This window comes from Pogoniulus pusillus, chromosome 1 (genome assembly GCF_015220805.1).
Source record: "Pogoniulus pusillus isolate bPogPus1 chromosome 1, bPogPus1.pri, whole genome shotgun sequence".
Lineage (NCBI taxonomy): Eukaryota > Metazoa > Chordata > Aves > Piciformes > Lybiidae > Pogoniulus > Pogoniulus pusillus.
The window spans coordinates 49258423-49275621 of NC_087264.1; the positions used below are offsets into that span (position 1 = coordinate 49258423).

The following is a 17199-nucleotide window of genomic DNA, read 5'->3' on the forward strand; positions in this document are numbered from 1 at the left end:
GATTGGTCAGGGATTGGAATGTGCTGCCCAGGGAGGTGGTGGAGTCACCAACCCTGGATGTGTTTAAAAGTGGTTTGGATGTGGTGCTTTGGGCTATGGTTTAGGGTGAGCCTTGCAGAGTACAGTTCTGCGCTGGACTTGGTGATCCTGAGAGGCTTTTGCAGCCTGAGTGTTTCTGTGCTTCTGCACCACTTTGTGAGAAGAAGGCTTTTATCCACAGGCACATCAAACAGACTGACCCACAGCCAAGACACAGCTGAGTGACAGCAGCACTCACCATTGCTACGTAGACATTGGCCAAGGTGAAATGGTTGACCACAAAGTGAGGAGCTATCTCCACTGCCATGGTGGCCACAATGATGGCATCGTTCCAGAGTTTGGCATTGTGGAAGATGTTTGCAAGGCTTATTAGTGGCACATCCTGGAACAGAAGAGCAAACCATCAGCAGGGAGGCTATTTCCATACAAACCACAAGATACATTGGAACTGCATCCAGCTCTGGAGCACACAGGAAGGACATGGACCTGATGGAGCAGGTCCAGAGGGTGAGCATGAAAATGATCAGGGAGTTGGAGCAGCTCTGCTATGGGGACAGGCTGAGGGAGCTGGGGGGGTTCAGACTGGAGAAGAGAAGGCTCCAGGCAAACCTAAGAGCAGCCTGCCAAGACCTGAAGGGGGCTACAAGAAGGCTGCAGAGAGACTGTTTGCAAAGGCTGCAGGGACAGCCCAAGGGCAGTGGCTTCAAACTAGAGCAGAGCAGATTGAGACTGGATGTGAGGAACAAGTTCTGCACCATGAGGCTGCTGGGACACTTCCACAGGTTACCCAGGGACGTGGTTGAGGCCCCATCCCTGGAGATACTCAAATTGAGGCTGGACAGGGCTGTGGGCAACCTGCTCTAGTGGAGGGTGTCCCTCCTGAGTGCAGGGGGGTTGAAGTGGATGAGCTTTGGAGGCCCCTTCCAACCCAAACCATTCTATGACCCTAAGTAAGCTGCTTCACCAGGCCAGCCTCACTCTGTCACTGCCTACTCTTGCTGTTTGTTTGACCAACCTCCTTCAGCTCTTGCAAAATTGGGGAAGGGACATGAAGAGAAGGGACAGCAGGCAAGTGACCAAGAGGTCTAACCAGTAGTACAACTGCTTTTTATCCCAGAATTCCTGCCTAGTGCTGGCAAATAGCTGCAATGTTCTCAGCTAGTCACTGCCATTGGAATGGGCTGCCCAGGGAGGTGCTGGAGGCACTGTCCCTGGAGGTGTTCAAGCAAAGCCTGGATGGGGCACTTAGTGGTCTGGTTGATTGGCTAGAGCTGGGTGCTAGGTTGGGCTGGATGATCCTGGAGGTCTCTTCCAACCTGGCTGATTCCATGATGATTCTATGGGCTGTTTTTTATTTCCTGGATATCCAGACCCTGACCTTGTCCAGCTGGCAAAGCTGTTGAGCCTTGACAGCTGTAACAAGGCTCTCTGGGAGCTGGGCCTCCTACCTTCCTACTGCTGCTTAGTATCAAGCCTTAAATGCCCTCAGCAGGAGACTTAAACACTCCAGATGGCTTTGATTCCTGCCTCCTTGACCTCTGCAAGGCAAGGAGTAACTCTGGTGGGCCACGATTTGCAAAGCAGAAGCTGTGGAAGTCACAATCACAAAAGATGCCCAGAGCAAAGTTAACTGACATGAGAAAAGGCAAGAGAAAGAGGAGGGAGGACACGAAGCCAAAGAGGGAGGATACACCTAAACAGTGCTGACTCTCACCTAGCTCTGCAAGGCTCCCAGTTTCACTGGAGGCAGCTTCAGGGTGGAGGATAAAAACAAGGTACAAACTTGGAGAGTCAACCAGTCCCCAGCAACATCACATCCTACCTCTAGGACACTGCACCATAACCTTACCAAATGGCAGTAACCAATCCCTGCTCTGACCTCTGAAGTCCCAGGTTAAGGGCACCATTTGCCAGAACAGGATCACCTAGAGTAGGTCACACAGGAACATATCCAGACAGGTTTGGAATCTTTCCAAACAAGGAGACTCCACAACCTCTCTGGGCAGCTGGCTCCAGGCTTCTGGCACCCTCACAGTGTGGAACCTCCTCTGCTCCAGCATAATGGTTGGATTTGATGATCTTTAAAGATCTTGTCCAAGCTTAATGACTGCATGAATTGAATTGAGAATCATAGAATCAGTCAGGGTTGGAAGGGACCACAAGGATCAGTCAGTTCCAACCCCCCTGCCATGGACAGGGACACCCTACCCTAGAGCAGGCTGCCCACAGCCTCAGCCAGCCTGGCCTCAAACACCTCCAGCCATGGGGCCTCAACCACCTCCCTGGGCAACCCATTCCAGCCTCTCACCACTCTCATGCTGAAGAGCTTCCTCCTCACAGCCACTCTGACTCTCCCCACCTCCAGCCTCACTCCATAATTTATCAGTCTGCAAGCAGGCCCTGGGTGTATATGGCCAACTGCTCAGCAGTCATGGAAGGTGAAGGGTGCAAAGCACTTCAGGCAGCTGGAACACTAACCAGAAAATGATGTTTTGCTTGGAAGGGACCTTAAAGATCACCTAGTTCCAATCCTAGGGATACCTGCCACTAGCCCAAGTTACTCAAAGCCTCATCCAGCCTAGCCTTGGATACCTCCAGGCAGGGGTCAGTTTCAACAGAGTGAATTTCAGAAAGATCAGGAAAATGACTTACTGAAAGCCATTAAAGAGTCCCTCACAGAGGCTGAAAGGGATCATAGTATGCATTAACACTGAGACATTGTGCCCTTACTTTCAAGGCAGGTTCAGAGATTCCAAAATCCCAGAATGGTGAGGGCTGGAAGGGACCTCTGGGGATCATCCACTTCCCCAGGATCACAAGGGCCAGATGGGTTAGGAACCTCTCCAAACAAGACTCCTCAACCTCTCTGGGCAGCCTGCTCCAGGCCTCCAGCACCCTCACACCAGAGAAGTTTCTCCTCTTGCTGAGCTAGAACCTCCTGGGTTCCAGTTTGTGCCCATTGCCCCTTGTCCTGTGGCTGGGCACCACTGAAACAAAGAGTCTGGCCCCAACTTCTTGCCCTTTAGATACTGAAAAGCACCGAGATCAGAGTTCCACCACAAGTAGCTATGGTCCCTTGTCAGAGTGCTGGGCTGTGCAAGCTCTGCTGTGAGAAGGGAAGCAGGCTGTGAGCTGAGCAGCATGGCCAGGGGCACAAACCTTCATGTGATGGGGTGCAGAGTGCAGGGCCTGCCGCAAGCAGTCAATTGCCTTCTTCCCTTGGCCCTTCACTCGCCAGTAGAGAGCTGCCATGCTCGAGAGGACCCAGGAGGTCTGGTTCTGGCAAAAGAAGAACACAAAACCCAGTCATGTCAACAGCCTTCCTGTCTTTCACTCTTCCAAGGTATTGAGTTAAAACTTAAAGCAAGAGGAAATGGACTGAGGCCAAGGGGAGACCTCATTGCTCTCTACAGCTGCCTGAGAGGTTGGAGACGAGTGGGGTTGCTCTCTTCTCCCTAGTATCAGGTGATAGAACAAGAGGAAATGGCCTGAAATTGTGCCAGGGGAGGGTTAGGTTGGAGATTGGGAACAATTTCTTTGCTTCAAGGCATTGGAACAGGTTGCTCAGGGAGGTGGTCAGGAAACCTGTGGCCGTGGCAGTGTGGGACAGGGTTTAGTGGCCATGGTGGTGCTGGGTGGAAGGTTGGACTGGATGATCTCAGAGAGCCTTCTCAGCTTCGTTGATGATTCTGTAATTCACAGCAGGTCACCATCCAGCAGGGGATGAGAAGAAACAAGAGGGGGCAGAAGACCCAAAGCATTTGGGGGTTTTCATCACTGTCAGCACTGCTTTTGTTCTCCTAAGTTCCTTCTCTCAGCAGCTTCATTTGTCCTGTACAGACAGTGTCAATTTGTAGCCACATCCTAAGCACTGTCAGGATCAGGGTGAGTTGTCAAGCCTTGGTTTTAAAAAGCCAAGGCTGGTTTAATCCAGGTTCTTCAGGAATGACACAGAAAAATCATGGATTATCTTAGAATGGATTATCATTGTGTCCAACCAGCAACCTGCCACCACCCTGGCCATGAAACCATACCCCACAGTGCCACATCCACACCTCTGGCAAATAAAGGAGCTTTGGTCTCTGGAAAGCATTGATCACAGACTCACAGAATTCCTTAGATTGGCAAAGGCCTCCAAGCTCATTGAGTCCAATCTTAATCTCACACTGACAAGTCCTTGACTAAACCAAATCCCTCAGCACAACATCTCATCACTATGGCTGGAAAGGACCACCAGCAGCAGCCAGTCCAACCTTCATCCCAGCAGCCTTCATCACTAGGCCACAGCCTCAAGTGCCACATCCACTCCAGGGATCAAGGCCAGGTTGGATGAGGCCTTCAGTAACCTGCTCCAGTGGAAGGTGTGACTTTCCAAGGCCAGGAGGTTAGAACTAGATGATCTTCAAGGCCCCTTCCAAACCATTCAAGGATACAATTCTAAGTTCCTCAGATGGCTTTTGGTGGAACAGTCTTGGAGCACCAAAGTGTTAGACAACCATGCAGACATGGCACTTGGTTCATGTTTTGATGGGCATGGTCATGCTGGGTTGATAGCTGGACTTGATCTTGAAGGAGTTCATGACCTTAAAGGTCTCTTCTAACCTTTATGCTTGTCTGTCTTGGCTGAGCTCTGCTCTGAAGTGGTTTAGGACAGTCTCCCCACTGGCTGTAAGCTTGGAACAACAATCCCAGAGTCCTGATCTACCTCGTAGCTCATACAAGAATGCTCATCACCTCACCTTCAGGCCCTCAGCTGAGGTCTGTAGCAGCCTTAATTTGGCTTTCTCTGGGGAGAAGGAGGTGTGCAGCCTTGCACATGGTGCCAAACCTCTTCCTGAATGCATCTGGCACCTCAGACCAATGCTGTGTGAGGCAGAAGGGAGGGGGCAGAGAAGGGAGGAAGCCCCTCTGGAGCTGGAGCTCCTCTGCTATGGAGATAGAGTGAGAGAGTTGGGGCTGTTCAGTCTGGAGAGGAGAAGGGAGCCCATGGGAAATCTGGTGAGGAACCACTTTGGCTGTCATGTAGCACTAGGGGGAATGGAGCAAAACTAGAAGTTGGTAGATTCAGCCTGGATGTTAGGAAGAAGTTCTTCAGCATGAGGGTGGTGAGAGACTGGAACAGGCTGCCCAGAGAGGTGGTGGAAGGTCTTTAAGGCCAGGCTGGATGTGGCTCTGGGCAACCTGCTCTAGTGTGAGATGTCCCTGGCCATGGCAGGGGGGATTGGAGCTGAATGATCCTTGAGGTCCCTTCCAGCCCTGTTAATTCTGATTCTCTGCCTGACCACTGCATACCAGAAATGTGACTGGAGAGTTGAGCCATGGCTTTAACTCCACTTTCCCTAAGCTTCAAGTGACAACACCTGCTGCAGTAGTTGAGTATTAAACCAGCAGAGAGCTGGAACCAGCAGGAAACTTGACAAGTTTGTGTAGAGAGCTATGCAAGAGGGTTAGCACAGGATACAGCCACACGAGGTACCTGTGAGGGCATTACAGATGCTAAAGAGACACAAGCCCCTAGCTCCAGTTCCTTGACTGGTGTTTCAGACCAGTAGTTCAAGGCTGGACTGACCACTGCAGCAGTCCTGAGCAGTGAGTCCAGGCTTCTCCTGCTGCTCCTTCACACATACCTTCTCCAAAGCTTTGGCTATTCGAGTCCCAACCTGTTCTAAGGACTGTGGTGAGTACTGCTCTTTGCCAAGGTTCTGTAGCACCTGTGGAAGAGGAAGAACAAATGCTTAGAGATGCTGGAACCTGCTAAGAGATGTCCCTCACCTGTTGTTGCTTTGCCCCCCCCCGGCCTTTTACAAGCACTACAACCTGTTCCAACCTTGAACATTACCACCTTCAGACTGTCCTGCCTGACTAACCCCAACTCTGAGAAGGTTACCTGCTTAAAGGATGAGGGAAAGGCTGTGGATGTGTCCATCTGGACTTAGGTAAAGCCTTTGCCACTGCCTCCCACAGCATTCTCCTGGAGAAACTGGCCGCTCATGGCTTGGGTGGGTGGACACTAACACTGGGTCACAAACTGGCTGGCTGAGCCCAGAGTGGTGGGAATGGAGTGACATTTAGCTGGTGCCAGGTCACAGTGGTGCTCCACAGGGCTCAGTGCTTCCATGTCTGCACCATGATCTGGAGGAGGGGACTGAGACACCCTCAGGAATTCTGAAGACACCAAGCTGGGTGGCTATGCTGATCTGCTGGAGGGTGGGAAGGTTCTGCAGAGGGGTCTGGACAGGTTGGATCCATGGTCTGAGGGTCAACAAGAACCGGTCCAGGGTCCTGCGCTTGAGTCACAACAACCCCATGAATGTCCCAGGTGCAGGGCAGGCAGAGTGGCTGGAAACTGCCCAGCAGGAAAGTACCTGGGGCTGCTGGTCAGCAGCCAGCTGAAATCCACTACAGTGTGTGCCCAGCTGGCCAAGGTGGTCACCAGCATCTTGGCCTGGCTTAGCAGTTGTTGTGACCAGCAGGACCAGGGAAGATCACAGCCCTGTACTCAGCACTAAGGAGGCCACACCTTGGATACTGGCTTCAGGTCTAGACCACTCACATTGAGGCGATGGAGCAGCTCCAGAGAAGGGCAATGAAGTCTGGAAAACAGAGCTGGTGAACTAAGGTTGCTCAGCCCAGGGGAAAAGGGGACTGAGAAGACCTTCTGGCTCTCCACAACTCCCTGAGAGGAGGCTGGAGCCAGGTGGGTGTTGGTCTCTTCTGCCTTGGAACAAGTGACAGGATGAGAGGAAATGGCCTCAGGCTGCACCAGAGGATGTTTAGGTTGGACAAGGAGGAACAACTGCTCTGAAAGAGTTGTTAAGCCCTAGGACAGGCTGCCCAGGGAACACTTCCACTATCCCTGCCAAGTGTTGAGGACCATGGCTGTGCTGGGTTAAGGGTTAGACTGGATGATCTTAGAAGTCCTCGCCAACCTTCATGATTCTATCTGCATCCTCACACAGTGTCAGAGTTCCACTGCACTGATACTGAACGTGGTACAAAGTTCAGGTATGCCAGGCTGGGCTTTCCTTTCACTTTCATCCACCAAGTTGAACAGAAGGACACCAGCAGTGCTCTGGGACTTCCCTCAGGCCAGGCTGAGAAGACATTCTGGAGAAGATGGCTTTCAGCTTGCTTTGTCCTTACAGTTCTACCCAGGCATTCATTCACTGAAGGCCACTTCTAGAGGCAGGGCACTGAGCTAAATGCACTTTGAACTTCCCAAGGTCTATTTTGACAGCCTCCAGCTCTGCCATACCTCTTTCAGTTGACTTTCTCCAGTGTAATGCAAACTAGCCCGACTGGAGACACCCTGCAGGTGATCCAAGGTATGCATGCTGGCTGGTAGATTCGGGTTGCAAAGGGGCTCCATGGCTGGTTCTTGCAGCTGGGTGGCAAAATTGATGTGTTCTGTAATGCTACAAGGTCATAAAACAAGAGCTGGGTCAGTCAGGAGAAGAAAGACTCACTCCAAGTTCTCTGGTGAGTATGAAGTTCCCAGAATCTGGTAGAAACCCATTGGAGATGTTCAAGGAAATGTTGATTCTGTTCTGTGCCTGCACCTCTCTGTGATGAAATACAACAGGATTGCAAATGTCTTTGAAAGTCTGGCAGCTTTTTTCTTGCTTGAAAAAAAGCATTTAAGGATTTAAGAGACAGGGAGACAAGCACAGAGCAGAACAGAAGAGGTTCCACACAATCACGAGGAAAAATATCTTGCAGAGCACCAGAGTCCTGCAGCATCTCTGCGAGGAGGAAAGGCTCAGAGAGCCCTGGGGCTGGAGAAGAGCACCTCCAGAGGGCATCTGAGCAATGTTCAGCAAGAGCTAAAGGATGAGGGGCAAGAGGCTGGGGCCAGGCTCTTATCAGCAGTGCTGCCCAGTGACAAGGGGCAATGGGCACAGACTGGAACTCAGGAGGTTCCACCTGAATATGAGGATAAACTCATTGGGTGTGAGGGTGCTGGAGCCCTGGAGCAGGCTGCCCAGAGAGGTTGTGCAATCTCCTTGTCTGGAGAGATTCCAACCCCACCTGGCCACTGTGATCCTGGGCAAGCTGCTGTGGGTGCCTGCTTCAGCAGGGGGTTGGACTGGATGATCCCCAGAGGTCCCTTCCAACCCTCAGCATAATTCTGCCATAAAGATAATACAATGCCAACAAATAAAGTCTTCAGTTGAGGCACACTGAAGGCCTCTTAACTGTCTTGCTTTGTGTGAGGAGCTTCTTTAAGGTTCAGCTAGGAGATACTTACTCAATGTTTTTAGCAGACACAGCAAGCCAGGTGCTGGCTACAGTGGTGAGCTCAACCCTGCGGAGCTTCAGGCATTCGTCAGGGCTTGGCCAGCCAAGGCTGCGGTAGTCACGCCTCTTGCCTTGAGAGAGGGGAACAGGAGTCAAACCAGAGAAGAGACTGCAAGCAGGAAGACATCTCCTGCAGCACAACCACTGCCAAGGTACTTCCTGACAGTGGATGCATCCCATGCACTGTAACAGCTACAGTCCTGCAGCCAGAGCTCTCTAGGAACGTTCCTGAACCCCGACGCAACTTGAGAGACCCAAAGACAGAACCAGGTCCTAGGTAAAGACAGGTTAGAAGGTGGAGGTCTCAGCCCTGCCCTTGTGCGTGGGTCACCCACTCTACTTGCATCTCCTTAAAGCCAGCTCCCAAGGGAGCATCATTTATGTTCCACAGCTGCACAGAAGCCAATCACAGCTGGCTGCTCCATTTTCTGGCAGGCCCAGGCAGGAGCCACCGCTGGGTCTTGTCAGCGAACATTGGTCAAGGCAGACAGTGGCTTCTGCTGCAGCCCTGCACTCCAGAGAGCAGCACTTCTGAAACCAGGAAGCATTTGAACCAATGCCTGCTCCAACCTTGCCCTTAGCATTTGAACCAAAGCCTACTCCAACCTTGCCCTTAGCATTTGAACCAATGCCTACTCCAACCTTGCCCTTAGCATTTGAACCAAAGCCTACTCCGACCTTGCCCTTAGCATTTGAACCAATGCCTGCTCCAACCTTGCCCTTAGCATTTGAACCAATGCCTACTCCAACCTTGCCCTTAGCATTTGAACCAATGCCTACTCCAACCTTGCTCTTACCTTTGGTGGATACTGTACCAGCTCCTAAGAATCCCAGTGTAAAGAGTCAACCCTCCTGGGAGTGGTCTGAACCTGACCCCAGGTCCTCTTGACTCCTCCCTGGGGGTGGTCTGAACTTTCCCCCAGGTGTAGTGGTTAGGCCACTCCTGCTTGCTGTCTACTCCCCTACAACAAACAGAGGAACCTCCTGTTTCTCTCTTTTTGCCCTCCCTGCCTGCTAGCACCACCCTTGCTCCTGCTGCTCCAGTTCTACCATGTGCCCATGTTACCACATGGTGGACAACCTCTTCCTGAATCTACCTCCAAGCACTGTCATCAACCTGGCTCCATGTATATTTTTGTGTCTTGTTTCCCTTTCCTATACCTCTTTGTAACTCCCCTACCTTAAATACTTTTTACTTATTGCTTCCAAATGGAAGCAAAACTATTCTTGGGGTGTTTTATTCCTTTTCCTCTCTACATCTAATTCCTTTCTTTACAAAGGAGGGGGTTGGGGGTAGAGAGGAAGGCATCCTATTATTGTATTGGTTCTGTTAGCTATGTATTCTGAGTCTCTGGGAAGCTTCAACTAGAACCAATACACCCAGCATGGTGGGGTTGGAAGAGACCTCTGGAGATCATCCAGTCCAACCCCCTGCTAAAGCAGGGACACCCACAGCAGCTTGCCCAGGATCACAAGGGACAGGCAGGGTTGGAATCTCTCCAGACAAGGAGACTCCACAACCTCTCTGGGCAGCCTGCTCCAGGCCTCCAGCACCCTCACACCAAACAAGTTTCTCCTTGTGGTCAGATGGAACCTCCTGGGTTCCAGTTTGTGCCTGCTGCCCTTGGCCTGTCACTGGGCACCATTGAGAAGAGCCTGGCCCCAGCCTCTTGCCCTCCACCCTTTACCTCTTGCTGAGCATTGCTCAGATGCCCTCTGGGGCTGCTCTTCTCCAGGCTCAACAGCTGCAAGGGTCTCAGTCGTTTCTCCTCACAGAGCTGCTGCAGGTCCCTCAACACCTCTGTACCCCCTGCTGGACTCCCTCCAGTAGTTCTCAACCTCCCTTTTACTGGAGAGCCTGGAACTGGCCCCAGCCCTCCATCTGTGGCCTCATCAAGGCAGATCAGAGAGGCAGGAGAACCTTCTTCGGTCTGCTGGCCACACTCTTCTCAGTGCACCCCAGGAGACCTTTGACCTTCTCAGCCACAATTGCTGGCTGCTGGTGAACTTGTCCAGGTCCCCTGTGAGGCTGTTGAAACCCACATCTTCTCTTTTGTACTACTTCTGCTCTCAGTATCTATCTCTTTCATACTCCATGCTTAGATCCCAGAAGGTCCAGGACCCTACCTGGGAGGTTTTCAGGTAGCAGATGCAACCACGCTGCACCTCAGCAGGAAGGTGCAGACGGCAGAGGTTTGTCATGTGGATTTATGGTGACCAAACAAAGCCAGAGCAGTTCAAAAGCTACAAGCACTTTGCTTTCTCCAGCAGCAGCAGGTTACCTGTTGGTCCAGGAGAAGGTATCTTTGGTCCACTGATCTCCAGGGCAGTGTGGTAGAAGTTTTCACTTGCTCCATCAGTCCTTACTTCCCCATTTCTCCCAACTGGCTCCTGGAGATCCAAGCTTTCAGCTTTTGGTTTCTTTACACGCTTGACCTGAAAAGTGATCTACCAACAGAACAGCACTGGCAAAGTCAACATCAAGAACCACCACGAGCACCCTCAGCTCAACTGCACTACTTGTTCTAGCCCAGACTCCCTTTCAAAGATGTCACAGGTGTGATCTTTCTCCCCCTCTCAACCCATCCTTGAAGCCTGCTCACTCTTACTCCATCACACCATGCAAACAGGGAACATAGCTCCAGTCTCCAACAGAAGAGGAAAGCAGTTTTGCTGCTGGAGCACTGCAAGGCACTTTGGTGACCATGATGAGAACAGATATTTCACTGTTTTCATGCTGCCCAGAGCTTTGCTCCATTATAAATGTGAGCAGCAGGTCTGAAGGCACTCAGCATTGCTCAGAGCATCAGCTCTTGCTGCTCATAACCAAGACTTACAGGAGTGCTTAGGTGATGACCATGATGAGAACAGATATTTCACTGTTTTCATGCTGCCCAGAGCTTTGCTCCATTGTAACTGTGAGCAGCAAGTCTGAAGGCACTCAGCATTGCTCAAAGCATGAGCTCTTGCCACTCATAACCAGGACTTACAGGAGTGCTTAGGTTGGAACAGATCTTTAAGTCCAACCCTTAGCCCAGCACTGCCAGGTCACCACTAAACCATGCCCCTCAGCATCACATCTACACAGCTTTTCAACCCCTCCAGGGATGAGGACTCCACCACTGCCCTGGGCAGTCTGTTTCAGGCCTGGACAACTCTTCTGGATGAAAAATTGTTCCTCACGTCCAACCTAAACCTCCCCTGGTGCAACTTGAGGCCATTTTCTCTTGTCCTATCATTTGTTCCTTAGGAGAAGGGACCACCACTCACCTGACTCCAGCCTCCTTTCAGGGAGCTGTAGAGAGCAAGAAGGTCTCCCCTCAGCCTTCTTTCCTCCAGACTATGTGTAAAGGCCTTTCCTTTAGTAGATGTATTTGAAACAACTTCTTCACTTCCCACAAGCCATGAACCACCTTTTGGGAAGTTCCTGGATGTGTTTCAGCGTTAACCCCTCTCTGACCTCTTCTGGTCTGTCCCTCTTCCACAACAGTAAGTTAGTTGAAGACTCAAGTAAGCTCATCCAAACTTACCCATTCAGCTTCATCATCATCAGCAGCACAGTCTCCAAAACAGGAGCTAGCCAGCCCATCCTGAGCTCCCTTCTTCAGGACACGGATGCCTTGCAGGTCCATGCGGCGGCCCTTCACCTCCAGTGCCCCTTCAAAGGCTTCCTGAGGCCAAGAGTTTTCAAACTCATCCACCAAAGCCAGCATCTCTTCAGACATCTGATCATCTTCCAAGTCCTCCAGGCCTTCTGAACCGTTGCTTTCTGCAGCTACTGCATCTAAGAGGGAACACCACAAAAACAACTTTCAGCAGCTCTAGAGCCCTTTTCCTAAGTTGCCTGTTGGAGGGGTCAAACAGCAGGTGTCTCTTCACTCACAGAACCACAGAATCAGGCAGGCTGGAAGAGACTTCCAAACTCATCCACTCCAACCTAGCACCCAGCCCTAGCCAGTCAACCAGACCATGGCACTAAGTGCCTCATCCAGGCTTTGCTTCAACACCTCCAGGGATGGTGACTCCACCACCTCCCTGGGCAGCCCATTCCAATGCCAATCACTCTCTCTGACAACAACTTCCTCCTAACATCCAGCCCAGACCTCCCCCAGCACAACTTGAGACTGTGTCCCCTTGTTCTGTTGCTGCTTGCCTGGCAGCAGAGCCAAACACCACCTGGCTACAGCCTCCCTTCAGGTAGTTGTAGGCAGCAATGAGCTCTGCCCTGAGCCTCCTCTGCTGCAGGCTGCACACCCCCAGCTCCCTCAGCCTCTCCTCATAGGGTTTGTGTTCCAGGCCCCTCACCAGCTTTGTTGCCCTTCTCTGGACACCTTCCAGCACCTCAACATCTCTCTTGAATTGATTAGCCCCGAACTGGACACAGCACTCAAGGTGTGGCCTGAGCAGTGCTGAGTCCAGGGACAGAATAACCTCCCTTGTCCTGCTGGCCACACTGCTCCTGATGCAGGCCAGGATGCCATTGGCTCTCCTGCCCACCTGGGCACACTGCTGCCTCCTCTGCAGCTACTCTCTACCAGCACCCCCAGCTCCCTCTCTGCCTGCCTGCTCTCAGCCACTCAGGCCCCAGCCTGTAGTGCTGCTTGGGGTTGTTGGGGCCAAAGTGCAGAACCCTGCACTTGGCCTTGTTCAATCTCATCCTATTGGCCTCTGCCCACCCATCCAGCCTGGCCAGCTCCCTCTGCAGGGCTCTCCTACCCTCCAACAGCTCCACACCTGCTCCTAGCTTGATGTCATCTGCAAACTTACTGATGCTGGACTCAATCCCCTTGTCCAGATCATCAATAAAGATATTGAACAGGACTGGGCCCAGCACTGGTCCTTGGGGAACAAGGATCTTCTTCACACTCTTTTTATTTCCCTTCTGTCTGGCACAGCTGAGGTACAGCCAAGGTGTGTTTGGAGAGCCTTGAAGAAACTACATCCTTTAGCTTGGGAAGTATCTGAGCCTTCATCTCAGCTTTTGATTCAACACATTTTGATGTTAAGCCTTGGAGAAGAGGAGCAAAGAGAACAAAAGCAGTTTGGTGCTTTGCTGAGGGTGCCCAAACACAGCTTCTTGGAGACATCTAAAGTCTGATTCATTCTGCAAGCACTGATTTTCTAAGGCTGACTTACTTTGCAGTCTTAAGAAGGAGGGATCCCTTGCTGAACTCTGAGCGAGGACTTCTGGATCTTTTGCTCCTCCCTCTGAGGGTCCCTCTGCCACTGCTGTATCTGACACGTGGTGCTCAGCAAAGTACTTCTCCTTGTCATGACTGCCACCAGGGCTCTTCTCGTGGCAGTGGCCTGAAAAGAGACAAGTTCATTGAGACACTAGGTAAGATTGCACCTCCTGCACACAAGTGCAGCAGCTGCACTGCTGAAGCTTCACTCTTCTGGTTTCCTACACACCACAGAATCATAGGATGGTTTGGGTTGGAAGGAACCTCCAAAGTCATCCAGTCCAACTCCTCTGCAGTCAGCAGGGACATCCTCTATTAGAGCAGGGTGCCTACAGCCCTGTCCAGCCTCACTTTGAATACAGGCTGGGCAGTGAGTGGCTGGAGAGCAGCCCTGAGGAGGGACTTGGGGGTGGTGCTGGATGAGAAGCTCAACAGCTGCAGCAGTGCAGCACAGAAAGCCAAGCAGAGCCTGGGCTGCAGCAGCAGAATTGCGGCCAGCAGGGCCAGGGAGGTGATTCCCTCTACTCTGCTGAGACCCCACCTGGAGTACTGCATCCAGTTCTGGAGCCCCTGGGACAAGAAGGATGTGGAGATGCTGGAGTGTGTCCAGAGCAGGGCTCCGAGGATGCTGAGAGGCTGCAGCAGCTCTGCTGTGACCACAGACTGAAAGAGTTGGGGCTGTGCAGGCTGGAGAAGAGGAGGCTCCCAGGTGACCTTCTTGTGGCCTTCCAGGATCTGAAGGGGGGCTCCAAAAATGCTGGGGAAGGACTTTTTTACACTGTCAGGGAGTGCCAGGACTAGGAGGAAAGGAGCAAAGCTGGAGGTGGTTACGTTCAGACTGGATACGAGGAGGAAGCTGTTGAGCAGGAGAGTGGTGAGAGCCTGGAATGGGTTGCCCAGGGAGTTGGTTGAGGCCCTGTCCCTGGAGGTGTTTAAGGCCAGGCTGGCTGAGGCTGTGGGAAGCCTGATCTAAGGTGGTGTGTCCCTGCCCATGGCAGGGGGTTCGAACTGGCTGCTCCCTGTGGTCCCTTCCAACCCAACCCTGATTCTATGATTCCATGACCTCCAGGGATGGGAAGCCAACCACCTCCCTGGGCAACCTGTTACAGTGTTCCAGCAGCCTGACAGTAGAAGCTGTTCCTAAAACCACAAAACCATTCTACAGGATATCAAAGATCTCATTCAGAGACTAAAAAGCTGATCTGTGAAGTGCCTCAGTTCACTGTCAGCTGAAACTGTCCCTCACAGCTAAATGCTTAGACAAACTTATTCTGAGTGCAAATGACTTCTGCTTGTCCAAGTGTCAGTTCTGTTCTCACACAGCAAGATCAGCCCTGGGCAGAAGCAACTCAGAGCATGTTCCAGTTGGCCACTGGAGAGGATGCTCCTGAAACTGCTTTGGTTGGAAGAGACCTTTAAGAACACTGCATCCACTTGTTAAGCTAACACTGACAGGTCACCATACCACTCGGCACCACTTCTATCTACACAGTTTTGCAGCGCCTCCGGGGATGAGGACTCTGTTCCAAGGCTTAAACTCTTCTCTGGGGGAAGAAATTGTTCCTCATGTCCACATGCACCTCTCTTGGTGCAACTTGAGACCACTTCATCTCCTGTCACTTGCTACCTGGGAGCACAAACCGACACTCATCTCATGAGAACTTCCTTTCAGGCAGCTGTAGAGACTGAGGTCTCCCCTCAGGCTCCCTTCCTGAGAAAGCATTGCCCTGCTCTGCACAGCCAGTGTGCTGTCAGAGTGAAAACCAGACAGTCACAGCATGGCTTGGCAGGGATCTTAAACACCATCTAGTTCCAACCACCCTGCCACAAACAGGGACACTTTCCCCTACAACAGGTGGCTCAAGGTCTCACCCAACCTGGCCTTGAACAGTGCCAGGCTTGGAGCCTCCACAACATCTCTGTGCAGCCTGTTCCAGTGCCTCCTTTTCCTCATCTAAAGCCAGCCTCTTCCAGTCTGAAGCCACCACCACTCATCTGTCACTCCATGCCTTTCTGTAAGGTCCCTCCCTAGCTCTCCTTTAGCCCCCTTCACATAATGAAGGCCTGCCCTAAGGTCTTCCCAGAGACTCTCCTCCAGGCTGCACAAGCCCAACTCTCTCAGCCTGGCCTCACAGCAGAGCCCTTCCAGCCCTCCCATCACTGCTGTGGCCCCTTCTGGCCCCACTCCAACAGGTCCCTGTCTGTGCTGTGCTGAGAGGACTCCAGAGCTGGCCCCAGCACTGCAGGGGGGGTCTCAGCACGGCAGAGGGGCAGGATCTCCTCCCTGCTCCTCCTGCCCCCGCTGCTGGGGATCAGCCCAGGAAATGGTTTGCTCCTGGGATGTTAGCACACAGTGCCAGCTCATGTTGAGTTTCTCCTCAGCCAGCACCCCTAAGTCCTTCTCCTCAGCACTACTCTCTCTTCGTTCTCCACCCAGCCTGGATGTGTGCCTGGGATTGCCCCAACCCAGATGCAGGACCACACTTGTGTTGAACTTCAAGAGGATGGCACTTACCAGCTCTCAAGCCTGTCACATATTGCTCTAAGTGTCACATGAGAAAGGATGTACCAAGGGGCTGCCAAGCATCCTAGCAGTTGCAAAAGCACTCAATCCAGCATTCCCACTGTGAGGCTGTTCAGGTATTGCTAACACACTCAAGCTGCACTTGGTGGGAGCCCTCCAGATATTTAATAACAGGATTTATTGTAACTTTTCCACCAAAACCAGTGCCTCAGCCTTGGTCCTTACAGGCAGGAAGCAGGATAAAGCAAAAGGGAGGATCCTTGGCCAAAAAAAGAAGGAAGCTGCATAACCATGACCTTCAGGTGGAAGACCCAAGGCAAACAGATGCTGCTTCACTGGTGGTTCATCTTCCCACCTCCCAGCAGCTGCTTACCAGTGCAGGAAGGAGAGGTGATGTTGTACAGGAAAGGGTAAAACTGCAAGCAGCGGATCATCTTCAGGCTGCTCTCACACTCCAAGCACTTGGTTGTCAAATCCAGTGCCTGCCTGAAGGCCTGCAGGGCTCCACTGACGTTGTTCAGAGCCAGATAGGCGTTTCCCAGGCTCAAAAAAGTCAGGGGCTGGAAAGAGAGAAGGGAGACAGCCCAGCAGTGAGTTTGTTTGCTGCTTAAAATTCAACCCAGCTAAGAAAAAAAACCTCACACCCTGCAAAGAAGTTAGCCCCTTCTTAAACACCACAGAGAGCTAAAAGCTTGAGGAGTTGGGCTAAAGCAAACCTGTTTGCCAAAAGGGTGTTCAGAGAATCACAGAATGGTTTAGGTCGGAAGGGACCTCAAGGATCAGCCAGTTCCAACCCCCTGCCATAGGCAGGGACACCTCCCACTGGAATTGGTTGCTCAGGGCCTCATCCAAGCTGGCCTTGAACTCCTCCAGGGAGGGAGCAGCCACAACCTCCCTGGGCAACCTGTGCCAGTGTCTCACCACCCTCACTGCAAACAACTTCTTCCTAACATTCACTTTCAATCTCCTCTCTGCCAATTTAAACCCATTCCTCCTTGTCCTGTCATTACAAGACCTTGTCAGTAGTCCCTCCCCAGCCTTCCTGTAGGTCCCTTTCAGATACTGTTCCCAGGACTCCATCCTGCTCTGGGGAAAAGCAGCTGTCACATACAGAGGAGCTGAAACAAAGCATTAAGTACTCAGAAGCCATCCTAA

The 17199-nt window shown here is 52.0% G+C and overlaps 1 protein-coding gene across 1 annotated transcript in view; it reads right to left on the reverse strand.

Moving 5' to 3' along the window:
* The window catches only part of TTC17 (tetratricopeptide repeat domain 17), a 52835-nt gene that overhangs the window by 3691 nt on the left and 31945 nt on the right, over nt 1-17199 (reverse strand). Inside the window, exons 16-24 of the mRNA XM_064151999.1 lie at nt 16418-16604; nt 13474-13644; nt 11868-12121; nt 10620-10785; nt 8288-8408; nt 7295-7454; nt 5667-5750; nt 3199-3318; nt 278-421 (exon numbers count right to left, since the gene is read on the reverse strand). Coding sequence (XP_064008069.1) covers nt 278-421; nt 3199-3318; nt 5667-5750; nt 7295-7454; nt 8288-8408; nt 10620-10785; nt 11868-12121; nt 13474-13644; nt 16418-16604 — 1407 coding nt within the window. The remainder of the gene's footprint in view (nt 1-277; nt 422-3198; nt 3319-5666; nt 5751-7294; nt 7455-8287; nt 8409-10619; nt 10786-11867; nt 12122-13473; nt 13645-16417; nt 16605-17199) is intronic.